The sequence below is a fragment of the Lepidochelys kempii genome, chromosome 1 (assembly GCF_965140265.1).
Source record: "Lepidochelys kempii isolate rLepKem1 chromosome 1, rLepKem1.hap2, whole genome shotgun sequence".
In the NCBI taxonomy this organism is placed as follows: Eukaryota; Metazoa; Chordata; order Testudines; family Cheloniidae; genus Lepidochelys; species Lepidochelys kempii.
In genome coordinates this window covers 48,049,093-48,068,581 of record NC_133256.1, presented here as the reverse complement: position 1 = coordinate 48,068,581, position 19,489 = coordinate 48,049,093, and the positions used below count along the sequence as shown (strand labels likewise).

Below are 19,489 nucleotides of genomic sequence, written 5' to 3'. Positions count from 1 at the left end.
GTTGCCTAGGACTACACAGTGATTACTGAACTACGTGCGCTGGTGCTTGCCGTTTCGGAGATAAAACTTGTACCCTCCTGCTCCAAAAGTCCTCACTAGTCGTCTTGAGCTAAAGGAGAATCGTCATTAGCACTAAAGGGCTTTTGACATACAATGGAGAGAGTAGACCATCCAGTAGAGAGCTGTGGTACACAGACACATTGGCTATTTCATTTTCATATCTTGATGTCTCATGATTAACAGTAGGCACAGATAGCAGTGGGTGTCTGCTTTCATAGATTCATTGTGCTTGTGTGCAGGATAATACATTGTGCTAGAGATTGCTTCTCTTAAAGGGCAGTTCTCAAAACAAGCCTCTACCTCTAAGTTTTACCTGCTTTCTTTGGAACAGGTTCCCCATGAGATGGCAACCCAATCTCGGAATTCCTATGTGGAGGCTGAAGTGCATTGTCCAACAGTGGAGGAACTAGGAAAGCAAATGGATGAAGAAGGAGGAAATTACCAAATGTACCTTGAAAGTCTGATGCAGAACCTTCAGAAAGAAGCAAAAGAGAAATTCAAAGGATGGGTCACCTGTTCTAGCATAGAGAACACAGAACTCGCCTACAAAAAGGTAATTTCAAGAGATGTGGAAGAAGTAAAAAACAAAACAAATTAAAAAAAAAATCTAATCTACCCATTTCTACCCATAGGACCCACTGGTTCATTACATGGCTGAATAAATGCCTTTACTATTTTTTAAATCTTCTACAGGCAGGTAAAATTCTTTAGGGGGGAAAAATCCTGTTAAAACTTACTATATAAATAAATAGTTAATAGAAATGTAACATGGCAGTGATCTTTGTATGATATTCCTGGAAGTGGGCACACAGAAGCCATAGTAAGGTCTCAAACCAACAGGCAGAGGAAGTGATAAAGCAAACCATGAAAAGATAGAGAGAAGAAAAGAGGGAAAAATAGATTGTATTACTTGAGTGAGTTTTTTGAGAAGGGGATGGGTAACATTCCTGGCCTTCTCCTTCTCCTCCTGCAAACAGGTTACTGGAACACAGTAGAGAGGTTTGCTAAAGCTTGATGAGATTTGGAAGGTGGGGGGTGGAATACTTTGTTAATGTAGATACAGTATAGCTTCCTGCCTGTTCTACCAGGGTAGTCCTGCACAGTTGTTGTGAAAATGTTATATCTATGATTTTAGGATAATTTTATCACCACTCTATTCAGATGGAGGCTTTCCCCATTACAACAAGGGGAAGTTAATATTAACAAAGGGGAAGGAATGCAAGCCAAAATAGGGAAAAACAGGTTAAAGAATATATAGATAAGATAGACATATTCAAGTTGGTAGGGCTGGATGAAATTCATTATAGGACACTTCAGAAATGAGCTGAAGCAATCTTGGAATCAAGAAGGAATTCACCCAAGAGTTCTGAAGGAACTCAAATGTGAAATTGCAGGACTACTAACTGTTATCTGTAACCTATCATTTAAATCAGCTTCTGTACCAAATGACTGGAGGATAGCTAATGTGACGCCAATTTTTAAAAAGGGCTCCAGAGGTGACCCTGGCAACTACAGGCCAGTAAGCCTCACTTCAGTACCGGGCAAATTGGTTGAAACTATCATAAAGAACAAAATTGTCAGACACATAGATGAACATAATTTGTTGGGAAGTAGTCAACATGGTTTTTGTAAAGGGAAATGATGCCTCACCAATCTACTAGAATTCTTTGAGGGGGTCAACAAGCATTCGGACAAAGGAGATCCAGTGGATATAGTGTATTTAGATTTTCAGAAAGCCTTTGACAAGGTCCCTAACTAAAGGCTCTTAAGCAAAATTAGCAGTCATGGGATAAGAGGGAAGGTTCTCTCATGGATTGGTAACTGGTTAAAAGATAGGAAACAAAGGGTACGAATAAATCGTCAGTTTTCCGATTGGAGAGAGGTAAATAGTGGTGTCCCCCAGGGATCTGTACTGGGCCCAGTCCTATTTAACATATTCATAAACGATCTGGAAAAAGGGGTAAACAGTGAGGTGGCAAAATTTGCAGATGATACAAAACTACTGAAGATCGTTAAGTCCCAGGCAGACTGCGAAGAGCTACAAAAGGATCTCACAAAACTGGGGGACTGGGCAACAAAATGGCAGATGAAATTTAATGCATATTGGAAAACATAATCCTAACTATACATATACAATGATGGGGTCTAAATTAGCTGTTACCACTCAAGGAAGAGATTTTGGAGTCATTGTGGCTAGTTTTCTGAAATCATCCACTCAGTGTGCCGCAGCAGTCAAAAAAGTGAACAGAATGTTGGGAATCATCAAGAAAGGGATAGATAATAAGATAGAAAATATCATATTGTCCCTTTATAAATCCCTGGTACACCCACATCTTGAATACTGCATGCAGATGTGGTCGCCCAATCTCACAAAAGATATATTGGGAAAGGTTCAGAAAATGGCAACAAAAATGATTAGGGGTATAGAACGGCTTCCATATAAGGAGAATCATAGAATCATAGAATATCAGGGTTGAAAGGGACCTCGGGAGGTCATCTAGTCCAACCCCCTGCTCAAGCAGGACCAATCCCCAACTAAATCAAAAAAGATAAAGCGGAACCAATCCCCAATTTTTGCCCCCAATCCCTAAGTGACCCCCCTCAAAGATTGAACTCACAACCCTGGGTTTAGCAGGTCAATGCTCAAACCACTGTGCTATCCCATATCCCCAAATATGGGGGATTAATAAGATTAATAAAACTGGGACTTTTCAGCTTGGAAAAGAGGCGACTAAGGGGGGATATGATAAAGGTCTATAAAATCATGAGTTGTATAGAGAAAGTAAATAAGGAAGTGTTATTTACTCCTTCTCATAATACTAGAACAAGGGGCCACCAAATGAAATTAGTAAGTAGCAGGTTTAAAACAAACACGAGAAAGTATTTGTTCATGTAACGCACTGCCAACGTCTGAAACTCCTTTGCCAGAAGGTGTTGTGAAGGCCAATACTATAATGGGGTTCAAAAGGGAGCTAGATAGATTCATGGAAGATAGTTCCATCAATGGCTACTAGCCAGGATGGGCAGAAATGGTGTCCCTAGCCTCTGTTTGCCAGAAGCTGGGATTGGGTGACAGGGGATGGATCACTTGATGATAATCTGTCTGTTCATTCCCTTTGGGACACCTGCCATTGGCCACTGTCAGAGGACAGGATACTGGGCTTGATGGACCTTTAGTCTGACCCAGTATGGCCATTCTTATGTTCTTATTAGCAATTATCTTTGAGAACTCCTGGGTAAAGTCCAAGAAGACTTGAGAAGGTTAAACATAGTACCTGTTTCTAAAAGAGGGAACAAAGAGGACCTAGAGAATTATAGACCAGTCAGCCTAACAATCAATTTGTAAGCATCCTAAGGAAAATAGGGTTGTCAGGAATAGCCAGCATGGATTTGTCAAGAACAAATCATACCAAACCAACTTAATTTCCTTCTTTTGCAGGGTTACCGGCTTAGTGGATTGGGGGGAAGCATGACATGGTATATCTTTGATTTTAGTGAGGCTTTTGATACAGTCCCACATGATGTTCTTATAAGCAAACTAGGGAAATACGGTCTAGCTGAAATTACTATAAGGTGGGTGCACAACGGGTTGAAAGACTGTACTCAAAGAGTAGTTAACAATGGTTTGCTGTCAGACTGGGAGGGCGTATCTAGTGGGGTCCTGCAGAGAGTCAGTCCTAGGTCTAGTACTATTCAATATTTTCATTAATGACTTGGATGGCGGAGTGGAGAGTATGCTTTTAAAATCTGACACCAAGCTGGGAGGGGTTGCAAGAACTTTTGGAGGACAGAATTAGAATTCAAGATTACCTTGACAAATAGGAGAATTGGTCTGAATTCAACAAAATGAAATTCAGTAAAGACAAATGCTCAACTACAAAATGGGGAATGACTGAGTAGGTGGTAGTACTGCTGAAAAGGACCTGGGGTTATAGTAGATCACAAATTGAATATGAATCAACAATGTGATGCAGCTGTAAAAAAGGTTAATATCATTCTTGGCTATATTAAAATGAGTGTTGTATGTAAGACATGGAAGGTAATTGTCCCACTCTACTTGGCCCTGGTGAGGTCTCATCTGAAGCACTGTGTCTGATACGGGGTGCCACACTTTAGGAAGCATGTCAACAAATTGGAGAGAATCCTGAGGAGAGCAACCAAAATGATAAATAGTTGACAAAACCTGACCTATTAGGAAAAGTTAAAAGAGTGCATGTTTAGCTGTGAGAAAAGAAGACTGGGAGGGGGGAGCTGTTAAAGGGCTGTTATAAAAAGGACAGATTTCAGAGTACAGCCGTGTGAGTCTGTATCCGCAAAAAGAACAGGAGAACTTCTGGCACCTTAGAGACTAACAAATTTATTAGAGCATGAGCTTTCGTGAGCTACAGCCCACTTCATCAGATGCATAGAATGGAACATATAGTAAGAAGATATATATATATATACATTCATATGTGAATCTATTTCCCTATGTTAAGTATCCTCACACCTTCTTGTCAACTGTCTAAATGGGCCATCTTGATTATCACTACAAAACTTTTTTTCTCCTGCTGATAATAGCTCATCTTAATTAATTAGCCTCTTACAGTTTGTATGGCAACTTCCACCTTCTCTGTCTCTGTGTGTGTGTGTATATATATATATGTATATATATATAACTTCTTACTATATGTTCCATTCTATGCATCCAATGAACTGGGCTGTAGCCCACAAAGATTATGCTCTAATAAATTTGTTAGTCTCTAAGGTGCCACAAGTACTCCTGTTCTTTTTATAAAAAGTACTGTGATCAATTGTTCTCCATCTCCACTGAAGGTAGAAAAAGAAGTAATGGGCTTAATCTGCAGCAAGAGAGATTTAGGATAGATATTAGGAAAACCTTTCTAAATATGAGAGTAGTTAAGCTTTGGAGTAGGCTTCCAAGGGAAATTGTGGAATCCGCATCATTGGAGGTTTTTGAAACAGGTTGGATAAACACTGGTCAGGGATGGTCTAGGTTTATTTGATCCTGCCACAGCACTGGGGCTGTCACTTCCAGCCCAACCTTTCTATGATCTTGGGCTCTCTGTGGTTTTCTCCGCACTACAGAGCTGTATCAAATAACAGAACCCGAGGGCTAAGAGCAGATTTTTTGCTATAAAAGCTATTTTACTACTTTTGGGGCCCCAGAAAGAACAACCTTTATCCATCCAGACACAAGAATGAGTCACCATGTCAATTACTCTTGAAAATTCTTATTAATGCAACTCCACAGTTTAGCCAAAAGGGCTAATCCTCTGTGCACAGCATCACCTCAGATTGCCCAAGTGTTTCAGATTGAACATGGGACTCTTTCAGGGCAATCAGAGTTTCGGGTACTGGGCCAAGAAATCAGTCTTATTCTAATCATATTGTATATCACCTACCCTTTCTTCAGCCCCTCTTACCAGCTATTTTTCAAACATTCTATGACCTCTTCAGGAAAAATCCCACGTTCCACGTAATATCTTTGAGGTAGGAACTTTGGGCCGAATTGGCATCTCAGTCCCACCAGTATAAAGAGAGTAATGCCAGTGCCATTGGAGGAGTTCATCCAGATTTACGTTGTTGCGAGAACAGAGTTTAACCTACTGTCTCATTTTTCTGTTAAGTGTTAGCACATGTAGATTTCTATATACACAAATAACATTGAACACGCCTGTAAATGTAAATGCTGTGAAACTTCATCTTAAACTTGAGCTCTGAGTCCTCACCGGAAATTCTTTAAGCAGTCCATACCGAGAACATATTCACAGATCCAGCATTTCCATTTTTTCTTTATTGTTTACTGAAGGTTGGGGATGGCAACCCACTCAGGCTTTGGAAAGCTTCAGTGGAAGTTGAAGCGCCTCCATCAGTTGTACTGAATCGAGTTGTAAGAGAACGTCACCTTTGGGATGAGGACTTCTTGCAATGGAAGGTCGTAGAAACTCTGGATAAGCAAACAGAAATCTACCAGTATGTATTGAACAGCATGGCACCCCATCCTGGCAGAGACTTTGTAGTTCTAAGGTAAACTTTCTAAAGGCAACCTTCTAGCCTCTGACTTCTCCACAAGGAGCTTCTGTCATTAGAAAGATCTGGTCTTATATAGCTTTCTCCTTAACATTTATACACTAAGTATACTATGTCATCTACATACAGACTGTAATATTTTATTTCTCAAAGTGCATTTAAAACTATGTGCTTAGAGCATACTGATCTTTTTCTCAATGACATTTGAGCAACAGTCTTGCAGAACCCATGTATCAGAACATAAATATTGTTCATTCCTTAGGCCAGGTGCCTGAAAATAGCTGCTCTCAAAATAATGCAGATAAAACCCAATTGTTTTTTCTCCTGCTTTTGCCATGCTGTTTGGAGAATCGTGAATATCTCATTTTCTTTGAGTTTGATGAGCCAGCTGTTTAGTAGAAAAAATACTAATACCTTTAAGTCAAGGTTACGAGATAACATTTAAAGTTGGAACATTTGTAGACCAAGAAATGCTACCATTTTTTAAAAAAAAGCTAAATATTTAAAAGTATGGAAATGAACTACGAATGGAAGGTAGATCCATATTCATATATCCTCCCTGTTCATGCAGCATCTCAAATAAATGTGTGTGTGTAAATTGGACATTCCAAAAACAGCCTTAACTCTGCTCATACACAACCGATAAACAGAAAACCCTCTTAAATGCACCCGCCCTTTGAAACCTTAATGGTTGGTTCTTGGCCCACTCATCAGGGCAAAAAGCTGGAATGCTGTGTAGAAAGATTTCAGCTACAGAAGAGCTGTCCCTAACTCAGCCATCAGCTGTTGAATGTTTCCTTTTGATTGATTGTGTGCATTATTGTTCTGGGCCTCTGCTTTCTCTTATTGGAATGATATTCCACTGAAGTGATATGCAGCTTTGACAAAGGAAATGATCCAGCAAATCAGAATTGCATTAGGGAGAAAAATGATGGAAGGTAATAGAAGAGCCCAATGAAATATAATTATCTCAATATATCCCTTTTATTGTTAACTTTTGTATTCTGTCACAGAATAACTTGCAGACATTATTGGTATAAAGGAAAGAACTACTGGAATTCCTAAGAGAAGTTTAAAAATACTTTCTGTAATTTCTTTATGATCAGAAAATATTAGACCTTACATTACACATTTTCCTTTGCCTGCCCAAGATTTACTGACTGCGCTAAATTCCTCCCTGGCATAACTCTATGAACTTCATTTCATTTACACCAGAGATTAATTTGGTCCACTGTGGGTTTCCCTCCTTGCCCCAAGAAGATTGTGTAGCAGCAGTTGGGGAGGTTTTTAACCGCCTTTATTCTGGGTCATATTATTTTCCTTTCAGTTCACCATACGTCACAGTGTTTTATGTTCCTGAAACACCCACAGTGCAGTCACATCAATCAAACAAAATCTTGAGAAAAAGTTTTCATTCTCGTCATTAACCTAGCCAGGATGGCTCAGCAACACCGTTGTATATCACTGGCTGAAACATATATATCAAAAAAGGGAATCCTGGCTGGTTTATGATGCACTGAAAACAGGTAGGAGAGACCAAGCAGTAGGCTTGTTATTTACAGCCTTTGATTTGAGGCTGGAGCTATGTTAACCAATCAGATTGCCTGTCCTAATTAATGCACCTTGATTGGCAGCAACTGAGTTCAGTGAAATTATTAACCTCTAGAGAAGTGAGTTATTCACTGTACAAGACTGCTAACTTCCATCTCGCCTTCAAAATGTTCATTTTACACTTTCTAAATTCAGGGCTATCATTGAAAGGTATCAAAATGTTTCTAAAAATGATAAATGGGATATGTGGAAGAACGCATATGTCTGACTTTATGTTTTGGAATGAATGTGAGCCTTAGAGAAGGAAAATATTGATAGACAGTACTTTGCACTTATATAATACCTTTCATCAGAGGATGTCAAAAGGCTCAACATTAATTGATCCTCACAAGTGCTGTAGTGTGATCTCTTTATTGTGGAAGTGCAGAATTTTTTTTTACAGAACTGCACTCAAAACCAAAACAATGTAAAATTTTAGCGCCTACAACTCCACTCAGTCCTGTTTCTTGTTCAGCCAATCACTAAAACAAACAAGTTTATTTACTTTTAGGGGAAATCATGTTGCCTGTGTCTTATTTACAATGTCTCCTGAAAGTGAGAACAGGCATTTGCATGGCACTTTTGTAGCCAGCGTTGCAAGGTATTTCCATGCAGATACACTAAACATTTGTATGTCCCTTCATGCTTCAATTTGTAGGTGTTAAAGTTTTGCATTGTTTTAGTTTTGAGTGCAGTTATGTTAAAAAAAATCTACATTTTTGTATGTTGCACTTTCACAATGAAGAGATTGTACTACAGTACTTGTATGAGGTGAATTGAAAAATAATATTTCTTCTGTTTATCTTATTTACAGTGCAAATATTTGTAATAAAAAATAATAAGTGAGTCTTGCACACTTTGTATTCCGTGTTGTAATTAAAATCAATATATTTGAAAATGAGGAAAACAAAAAATATTTATAATAAATTTAAATGGGTATTCTATTATTAACAGTGTGATTAAAACTGCGATTAATCGTGACTATTTTTAATCCTGCGATACGTTGTGATTTTTTTTAATCGTTTAACAGCCCTACTTAAAACCATGAATCTGTGAATCAACCAGACTTTCAGAGTCTAGCTCTTGCTTTCTGCTCTGCTCAGAGCTTTCGTTCTTTCTCTACTTTCTTTCTTAAATGTCTTGTGACAGGACATGGAGGACAGATTTGCCAAAGGGAGTGTGCACACTAGTGGCCATCTCTGTGGAACATGAAGAAGCTCCTCTGATAGGAGGTGTACGAGCAATTGTGATGGATTCTCAGTATTTAATAGAGCCTTGTGGCTCAGGAAAATCCAGACTGACGCACGTCTGTAGAATTGATCTGAAGTAAGTACCATATCTGCCGAGAGCAGATCAGTGACATCCCGTCAATAAACCAAAAATCTCTAAGCTTAGTTCAGCAGGGTTAGCCAAGAAAAGGCAGTTATGTGTTCCTAGTAGTAATACAAGAACTGTACTATTTCCTGTATGCAGTCAGTGTCAGTAGTTTATAGGGATTTAATGCATTTTCTGAAATAATGTTACTTTTAAAAGATGAGTGAAGCAAGATAAGAACTAAAGTGCTGTTCTCTTCCTGAAAATGGTACCTTCTTCCTGAACAGATCTGCTCTTGGTACTTATTCAGGGGCATAGCCTCTCACATTACTGACAAAAATATGGCTTTACTTCTGTTTACTCCTGTTAGACCTGCAGTGCTAAGACCGTGAGAGACAGATCCTGTTTCTTAGTGTGGTTCATTAGCAGCATTGTTTACTAAGTTCTACCCAGTTATGTTTATGCAAAACTACTGAAGGTCGTGTGGGTTTGCACTGGGGACTTAGTCTGAAAATCATGGGGCTGCCCATGAGCAAGTGGGGATCTAACTTGGCCTGGAGAACTGTTATTGGTTATGATGTATAAAAATGAAAGAACCAGATTGAATTTGCAGGGATGGCAGTTACAAGAAAACAAAAAATTTCTAAGCCAAACACAGTAGAAATAATTGAGAGGCAAACAGAGAATCCCAGTATGCATTTCTGCAGAATCACATTTTATAGCAGAAAGGCTCTTTTAACATATAAGAAAAGTCTTTGGTAGCGCCATCATAGTTCATTGTTCAATGTAGGGTTTATTTCCTGCAGGTCTGGCAATAATGGAGCACAAATTGTATTCTACGTAGCTTTTTATACTGGGCTTATCACCATAGTATCTGAGCACATTTCAATAGTACATTAAGCAACGTGACTAACATCTGTCATGTATTTGTTCCCTCATGAATTGTTTGCAGTGGCATGTTTATGGTTTTGGATAATTTTTAATATATCACAATATATTTTTAGATAAGGCAAAGTTAAAGAAATGTTGCACTTGGAGTGGAAGGTGGTGAGGTTTGTGATGGTCCTTAATTCCTGGAGGAGTTCATTCCATTTCTTGGACCAGTCCCTAAGAAAGTTCTGTCTACCATACATTCAAGCTTTATCCTTATTGTGGAGAGTTCAATTGTCCCAGAGGAGCAAAGCTGTCAATGACACGCTCCATTATGGAGCTTTAGGAGATCTCTTAGATACCCTGGGCCATTGTGCATCTTGAAGATAAGGCCTGAGACCTTAATTCGATAATCCATGGGCAGCCAATGTAACAATAAGAGGACCAATTTGATGTGTTCACAACAGCCAGCACTGCTGAGGGGGAGAAATAGTACCTGCCAACCTCATCTTTCCATCCCACGGATACCACTGTATAGCTGACATTACCATAAGAGTGAAATGTAAATTTGAATATAGCACAGAAGAGTCTTCAAAGTTCACTGGTGATGGTAGTGATGATGATAAAGCGTATCAGGTTCTTCAACAGCACTGTGGGATTTCAGTGAGGCTGGGGTATCACATGGGAATCCCACTCCTATGAAGCAGTTTTTCAGTAATTTTGTTTTCTTTCAGAGGCCATTCCCCAGAGTGGTACAACAAGGGCTTTGGACATTTGTGTGCATCAGAAGTTGCCAGGATCAGAAACTCATTTCAACCTCTCATTGCTGAGGGACCAGAAACCAAAATCTGAGGAAATATTCCAGGAATGTGTGAACCTAAAGCAGAGTATGGTAGACAGCAGAAAGACCCAAAGCAAAGGTTTGAGTAAGGTTTTAGCATTCTCTGTAATAGAAGTCTCACCTGATGTCTGTACAGTGGCAAAACAGGGATTTCACAGGAAGGCCTGCTCATTCCAGAGATTTCACCCACCTATTGCCCCATCCCTTGTATGTTAATTTCAATTACTGAAAAAAACCTTTTTTTAAAAGCTTTTATCATTGTTACTTTAAAATTAGACTATTACCATTACTTGTGTGTTGCAAAATTCTGATATTTAAAAGCTTCTAAGAAGCATATTTTAATTGTAAATAAACCATGTACAGTATGTATATACTTATCTATGTATATTATATATATATCTATATATGTATATGTAAAGTAATTATTTTGTATATAATTTAGTGCTTTCTAGAAGAAATCATCTGCATCAATTTTGACCTTATATGGACCTGTTCTTGTTGCTTGTTTCTCAGTGTTTCACAGCTACATAAGCTGTGTTTGTTATTATCGCAAGGCTATGTGACATAATCTGTGTGATATCTCACAGAAAAATGGATGATTGGCTGTTCTCGTTTTTGTTGTGTGTGGGGGTGTGTAAACTACAAGAAGGTACATAGAAATAGATGTAGGGAGTTTAGAGGGGATAACTGTGTGTTTAAAAATAATGAACGGCGGTTCACTATCACCAAAAAACACTAACATGGACATTGTAACTGGTATGCACATTTTGAAGACCATTTACAATAAGCTGTAGGAAGTTTGTGACTATTCCGTGATAGCTCTTGAAAACTTGTCTGTTGCCTTAAACAACTAAGTAAGTATTTGCAGTTAGAGGACCTCACCATTTGTAGTAGTAAAGCGACTTCCTCTATTAAGTCTAGGGCAGTTCAAAGGAACGTTGCAGAGGGTAACCTTAACTGTTCATCTGGAGTCAAACTGGCAAGTTATTAAGGGCCACCACTCTGAAACCTTTCTTTTAGATTTCTGGCTAAGTGTGTACTTAGGGAGCTGTTCTTTCCTTCTTCTGTCAAGATATTTAATTGTTAACCAAAGTCCAAAGCAGAGTTTCCACCAGAGATGGACCCATATGTGCAGCTAAATATCACACCTTTACATATATTTTCACTATAAAGAGTAACTAATTCTTGGGAAAATAGCCTTTTTGGGAAGTGCGAACATTTTCATTGTATGCACTGCACTGATCTTAGCTGTGGCACCCATTCTGCTTCTGTTGACAACAATGGGAGCAGGAGAAAATCTACTGGACCATTTCATTTTCAGGGACTAAGTGGAAGAATGCTTTAAAAAAGTTTGTTAGCTATGATACAGGGTTTTTGTTTGTTGTTTTTTTTTTTAAACTAACATAAGATCAAAAATGTAATTATATACATGACTCCGTTTAAAAAAAAGCACAGGTCTATTAATACAGCACTCCTTCATTACTCAGATATTTGTTCACCTTGACTTTATTTATTGCTGCATTAGCCAGTTTGGTCATTCATAACCAGTGTTTTAGTTCACTTCTTTAAATGAATTCTACCTACATTTATTGTGAGTTTTAATCTATGAGATTTATCATCCTACTAGTAGCTACTGAGATTTATATCATGATTCCGTGGTGCTGGAGTAATGGCTTCACACAGTGACTCTGCGAGTACTTTGAATCTGCTTAGATTACATCTGTTGTGTTGTGTTTGTTGTCAGCAATGTGCAATTATATTATTAAGAAGTATTAGAGAGATATGAGTACCGAGATACCTTCATATGCCTCCAAATATCATAAGACAGCTGTATGCCACAGTAACCAATCCTGCCATTCTGACTTGTCATTTTCCAGTGATGGTGGTTCAAGAACATAGGATTTTCCATCCCGGATTAGATCATTGGTGAATCAAGATCAGTGTCCTGCTGTCAGCTGTTATCACTACTGTAAGATTCAAGAAGGCATGCCCCCTCATAAGGCACATAGCCACCTGAGCAGTATTTTACATGGAGAGGGACATTTTTGCTGTCTCCGAACCCCCGGCACAGCCTATTCCCTGAAGCATGAGAGTTCAATGCCCTTATCGTACATGAGCTTACAGAAGTGAATACAAGACTGCCTGTGTATTAATCAACACAGAATTATCCAGACACTGGAAACAAATAATTTGTGGAAGAGAAATGTAGCAAACCAGGACAGGTTGTCTTATCCGGGGATAATCAGTTGGAGGAGTTGCCAAAAGCCCCCTATTATAATTACAAAAATGGTAGAGGACCCCTCCTGGTTAGGGGGGAACAGAAGCTTTGCAGCTGTACTTGCAGCTTCTCTTAGCCATATACTGATTAAATACATTTTCTTTTAAAATGTGCCTTAAGGCACATTTCTACCAGTCAGACACTACAGTATGTTGTATTAAGTGTTATGCTGCCATTTGGAATACAATATGACAACCACATTTTGAAATATTATACTCATATTAATACCTCATATTTTTACCTCATTTTTTGGTATCAGTCGTAGATAAGTAATTGCAGAGGTGAATAAGTTTGCATACATTAAAGCTTCAGAGTTCCTTTACCTCTGTGTGTTCATTATTTCTATGTTGGAACTGGAAACAAACCTGGAGCAGCTCCCTCCCGGCCAGTGCTCACACACCATGAGAGCTACAGTGATGTGAGCCTTGCTAGTGGAATGCCTAGAGGGCTTCAGTACCAGTGAGTCTAATGTCTTAGGTTTCTCAGCCCTTACACAAAATTATGGTGATTTTCCCGCCCCCTCCTCTTCTCCCCATAACCATTAACCCAGTAGTTAGAGCACAGTGTTGAAGTCCCCACCCTGCCTGATGTAGAGCAGGGACTTGGATCTCCCACCTCTCGGATGAGTGCCCTAACCACTGGGCTACTGTGTCATTCTTACTCTCACTGTGGGACCATGAATATTTAATTACTTATACAAAGTTGCACAGCTTCAACAGGTGAGATTCGTCCAGGATGTGGGAGCCCTGGCTGTCAATGCCCTAACCGCTGGGCTAAAGGTTATAAGGGGGACCCAACCATTTTATTGTGAGAAAGCACCCAGTCCTGTAACTCCAGCAGAGGGCTGACGGGTGCAAATCCCACCTAGAGGGAAGCGCTTCCCTCCAGCCTACTGCAGGGCTCTAGATTTCACTAAGTGGTAGGGTACACAGCGAGGGCGGAGCATCAATCCCTTTAAAGGACAGGGATTTTGCCTCATCCCCTCACCTCCACATTTCCTAGTAGCAGCTCTCTGCACAGCATGCTGGCTTTTGGGAATCCCGTTCTTGGGCACGTAACTCTCCCCTGCAATGTAGCAGGAGCCTGATTGGCTAAACATGGGGCTCCATATTCCACTATGTGGCAAGGCAACAATGAGGCTAAGTCCCCCGCGGCTCCAGTCCTAAGAATCTTAGGCTGCATCTGTTCTTTAAAATACAATACTCAACCTTGCAAGTAACCAAAGAACTCCTCTTATTAATATGTGTTCCTGCCACCTAGGGCTGTCAAAGACCTAGGGCAGGCAGGAGTGGAGCTAAGGAAAGCGTTGGAGGGACAGGGCTTCATAGGAAGCAAAGTTCCAAGCCCCACAGAGGTTGGCCTGACACAGATGTCTCACCTCTCCTGCTTAAGATGCTGGATTAGGGCCCCACTCTGACTTCCCTTTTTTCACCACGCCACGCATGATGGTAGCACAGCCCCTGCTTGCCCAGGCTGCAGGTTGTTGGCTGCACTCTTTGACTTCACCACGAAACATATGGGATTAACTAATGTTGCTTCTCATTGTTTCGCTCACACCTGCTTCCTCCCTTACTGGTTTCCTCATAAATGCCCTTGCTTTCACAAGATACTGGTATAGCAACGGTGCTAATGATGTGAATGAAGTAGACGCATCCAGGATTAAACACTCCATAGGAACAGTTTAAAGTGCTATGCAGGGAGTCATTAAGGATTTGTGGGAGTTAAAACTATCATGTCTGTTGAGCCTTTAGCCATTTCTCACGGCAGGTCGACACTGCCACTTAAGTTGATCTAACGTATGTCATTCAAAGCCCCCCCCCCTCCCCCCGAGCGACACGACCTAAGCACTGTTCACACCAACGCTAAGTCAGCAAGAGACACGCTTCCGCCTCTCACGGAGGTGGAGTAATTATGCCAATCAGAGAGCGCTCTCCCGTCAGCATAGAGCGTCTTCACCAGACCTGCTACAGCGGTGCAGCTGCATTGGTGCAGGCAGCAGAATCAGTGTAGGGTTTCCTCGCGTAGGCCTGCCCTCCGCTTCCTTTTTATTTTAGAGGAGCTCCACGCAAGGCAGGTTGAGGGCCAGGACACATTCCCAGACAATGTAAAGGTCAGGGGCTGAGGGAAGAAAAGGGGCATAGGATGTGCTTAAGCACTTTGGCCCAGCTCCTCAAAGTACTTCGGCGCTTAAATATGTTTGAGGGGCTGGCCTTTGATCTTCCTGAGTTTTAGTTGAGTCCTAAAGCCGGGGGGGGGGGGGGGGGGGGTCACAGGCCAAAGACAGCTGCAGCTTGGAACACAGCAGCAGTGCTGTACCTGACGTCTTTGCCTGAGCAGTTTGTTGCCACCTCTATTTAAGAAAACAGTCTTGTGTACAATTTGTAAATAACAAAGAAAATACCTGATTCTGCATTACCAATTTCTGCTGCAAGCAGGGAACCAATCTAACAAGCCCCCAAAATCTCCTTCCTCAGCGCCACCATATATAAAGCCTCACTATGTTATCTTCACAGCAGCAGACACCAGCCAGAGTTCATTTTTTGTAAACAAAACATGAGAGTCTGCAGAAGCACAACAAAGCCAATCACAAAACCCTGCAATTGCAGACGCTGCAGTGCCTTTTGCACCTGTTCACAGCCGCTCAAAGAAAACACTGAAATACAGCTCATACAATAGGCACAAGTGATGATTTGCTAGCACTTGCCTGACCCCCCCCTTGCAATTTATGGGCATAAAGTGGCTGAATGGCCATCTGTCCCTCCTCAAGCAATTCCTACTCTTTTCTTGAGCATGGTAAGAATGACTCCCTTTCCTTGACAGCCTGCATGCCAAATTAGCGTTATCAGTTTTAAAAGGGGGCACCATAGATCAGTGGCCCTATCAGCAGCACCTGCTCATCCCACTGGGCACGCAGAACAAGTGCTGGCTAGGTGCTTACTTACTGCTTTACACTGAACAAGCCTAAACCAATCATACTGACGCAAAATTGGGCCTTTTCCCCTCTATCGCTTGTGTAGCATAGGTGCAGTATGTGGATTGGACTGTCGCACGCAATACCTATGTCACACGCAATACCCAATACCCATACTAACTTTATACCCATGTTGCCATTCTCAAAGAACGTTCCCAGTGAGCCGATGGGAGTTTGACCACAGCTGAGCACGTTTGAAAACCTCACCACACCCTTTGACTTGGCAAATAAAGTGACTCCAGCCACTCAGTGTTTTAAAACACATTTGCACTGCTTCTTGGACAGAGCTGACCTGTCGGGGGGGGGGGGGGGGGAGGGGAAAGAAAGGCTCTACACGGCTCCCCTGCTACTGACACAGCAAGACCAAGCTACAATGACCAGCGAGAGGGAGGCATAGCAAGGGTGTCAGAAGTAAGCAGGACAGGCAGGGAGTGAGCCCTCGCTGCATGAAATAGGAAGGGAGGAGAGTACGAAACAGACAGTAGCCTGTCGTTGGAAGGATTAAAACAAGTCTCAGCTTCCCCGGCCACCCATTCATAGAGTTACTATGTTTCAGGTTCCCAAAAAAAGGGGAGGGGAGAAGAGCTGGGGAGAGGAGGAGGGGTACAGTTGGGGGAGCTGGAGTGGGTACCTGTGGTGGTGGGTACTCACTGGGGGGCATTGTCACTCACTCTTACAGTGGCAGGGGAGGTGGCACAAGCCTAGGACACAGCCCCAGCCACCAATCAGTGTAACCCTACAGAACCTGCTCCACAGGGCTGAGAGCCTGGGCCTGGGTGGGCAGGATCCTGCAGCTGTGGCTTGCAGGGGACTGGACCAATCAATTGTGGATGTAGGGTCAGGACCAATCAGGAAGCAGACCAATTGGGGGTCTGGCTGAGCTGCAGCTTGTCTGCTCTATAAAAACCCTGGACATTGCCTGTTATTTGGACAGAGAAAGGCAGCTCAAAAAAAGAGACTATGTCTGGGAAAAGCCGGACATATGGGAACATGCCCCATTCAGAGCCGGAGTGAGGCAAAACAGGGCTATAGACCCACCATGACATGGGCCTCCATGTGGTCCCGCTCAACCCATTGCCCCAACCCTGCCTAAGTTATGGTTGCCAGATGTTCAGGTTTTGACCGGACCCCCCAGTCAAAAAGGGACCCTGGCGGCTCGGGTTAGCACCACCTACCTGGCGGTTAAAAGCCCAGTCAGTGGTGCTGCGGGTCTAAGGCAGGCTAGTCCCTACCTGTCCTGGCACTGCGCTGTGCCTCGGCAGCTGCCAGCAGGCCTGGCTCCTAGGCTGGGGGGGCCCATGGGGGCCCTGAGCACCAGCTCTGCACTCCCATTGGCCAGGAATCAGGACCAATGGGAGCAAGGGGGTGGTGCCTGCGTGCAAGAGCACAGTGCGAAGCCTCCTGCCTTCCCCCCCGCCCAACTAGGAGCTGGACCTGCTGGCCGCTTCTGGGGCGCAGCGCGGAGCCAGGACAGGCAGGAGGCCTGCCTTAGACCCGCTGCACCACTGACTGGGAGCCGCCTCAGGTACGTTCACGCCCCCCAAACCCCAGCCTCGAGCCCCACACCTGGAGCACCCTCCTACACCCAAACCCTTCATCCGTGGCCTCACCCCAGAACCCGTACCCCCCCTTCACCCCCAACCTGCAGCCTCCTGCAGCATGAATCCCTCGGCTCCACCCCCCCCAACCCGGAGCCCCCTCCTGAACCCCCAACTCCCTGCCCCACCCCAGAATACCCCTCCTGCACGCTGAACCCTGATTTCTGGTCCCACCCCGTTACAGCTCTCACCCCTTTGTGCATCCCAACCCCCTGCCCCAGCCCAGTGAAAGTGAGTGAGGGTGGGGGAGAGCGAGCCGGCGAGGGCGAGGGAACTTAGTGAGCGGCGGCCGGGAAGGGGGTGGAGGCTAGGGTGTTCAGTTTGGGGCAATTAGAATGTTGGCAACTCCCGCTGAAGTGGCGATGGCAGATGGCTGGCCCCCTTCTCAGAGGGGCAGGGGCAGCAGCATGGGTCCCCTTAGAATCCTGGAGCACTAACACAGGCCTTCCTCCTCTTCAGAGCATGTGGGGAGCCCCTTTTTCACTGCACAGAGGCAGAGTGGGCACCAGGAGAGGCCCCGCCCCTTACCCCACAGCTGGAGTGTCGCTGTTTTGGGCTGAGCCCACTGCACTCCCTCCCGCCACCCACACAACTCTCTGTTGGGTGGGGTTTCCCCACCCTACACAATGGGGCTGGATCTTAACACTCCCTTGAGATGCATGGGGCAGCTCACACCTGCCCACACTAGTGTTTCAGGCTCTCTGCAGACTCAGGCAGACATCAATGCCTTGCTTATGATAGCTTTACATTCCCAAGCTTCTCGCTGCAACCCTGGGGGCTAGTTTTCATTTTTACAAGGTTAGTTTCTGAGCTACTGAGCTTATCACACTACTGCAGGGGCTGGAACGCAAGCACAAACCTATACCATCTGCATATTAATCTTCTGCCTTCCTCCCCTGCCCCACCACTTCATCAGTTCTTGCCCCATTCCAGCTCAGACAATTTAGTTTTCAGCCCCCCCTTCTTCCAAACCTTCCCCCTTCTCATCCTCTACCACCAATTCTCATCCTGACCCTTCCCCAGCATTTCATTTTCTACACCTCATGCCCCTTGCATTAATTCTCAGACTCACAGACACTTAGAAGAAGTCTGCTACTCTCCTCCTCGCAGGGCTGAGGAGTTTCTGGTAGTGGCTTTTCTTCCCCAGCCCAGTGCCCAAATCTTCACTGCACTCTTCAGATTTGAGAGCAGCAGCGAGCCAGCAGGGGCAGCCTCAACCCTCAGGGTAGGAGAGAGGGTCCTGCTGGGAGCCAGACCAGGTGCTTCAGACCCAGCAAAAACAGCTGCTCCTCAGCTAGCTGCACCACCAAGAAGAGCTTCCAGCTCATGAGCAGGGGGCCGTGGAGAGAGCATTAGCTGCTCCTTGTGCTGAGGGACCAGGATGGTACACAGAACCTGGAGCAGCTCTGATTAGCTGCCCTTCCCCAGCCTTCAGCTATGCTTCATTATTGCACTAGTGTGACTCAGAAACGTACACACCGAAGTTTGTCTACCGTGCCAAAAAATAAAAATCTGGGCTTGGAGGGACTTTGTTTGCCAATGGGGAGGAGATGAAAGTAGTTTTTTATATAAAACAGAATATGCCCATCTTACACTGTTAGCATGTCACCAGAGCAGTATGATATGCAAAGCCAGTCAGACACCAGAACAATGCACAAGTCTGGGCCCCCAGCCCCTCTCTGCCCCGTATGGCTTGCTGCACTATCCTCTTACTCATTAAGGACGCCAGTTGTACAGCTGCTCCACCTGCAGAATGGCTGCAGCATTGGTCCCATAACCAGAGTAGAAGGCTTTTTGTCCCTTCTGCTTGGCTTTCCAGCTTCCCTGACTCCTTAAGGATCAGCTCCCTTTCCAACAGGTACAGGGAAATAGAACATTCTGGTCAGACACCTTCCCTGGGCCACTGCCCACCAACAGCACAACTGTTCCCTGGC

General features: G+C 43.3%; 1 protein-coding gene across 4 annotated transcripts in view; it reads left to right on the top strand.

The window, feature by feature from the left end:
* The window catches only part of STARD13 (StAR related lipid transfer domain containing 13), a 473,464-nt gene extending 460,162 nt beyond the window's left edge, over positions 1 to 13,302 (top strand). For 3 of the 4 annotated variants that reach the window (XM_073341692.1, XM_073341725.1, XM_073341712.1), the window contains 4 exons: positions 392 to 613; positions 5,873 to 6,090; positions 8,833 to 9,009; positions 10,602 to 13,302. In XM_073341692.1, the coding sequence (XP_073197793.1) occupies positions 392 to 613; positions 5,873 to 6,090; positions 8,833 to 9,009; positions 10,602 to 10,719 (735 nt within the window). In that variant the 3' untranslated portion in view covers positions 10,720 to 13,302. The remainder of the gene's footprint in view (positions 1 to 391; positions 614 to 5,872; positions 6,091 to 8,832; positions 9,010 to 10,601) is intronic. The other variant, XM_073341701.1, reaches the window with a different exon arrangement.
* The last annotated feature ends 6,187 nt before the right edge of the window (positions 13,303 to 19,489 follow it).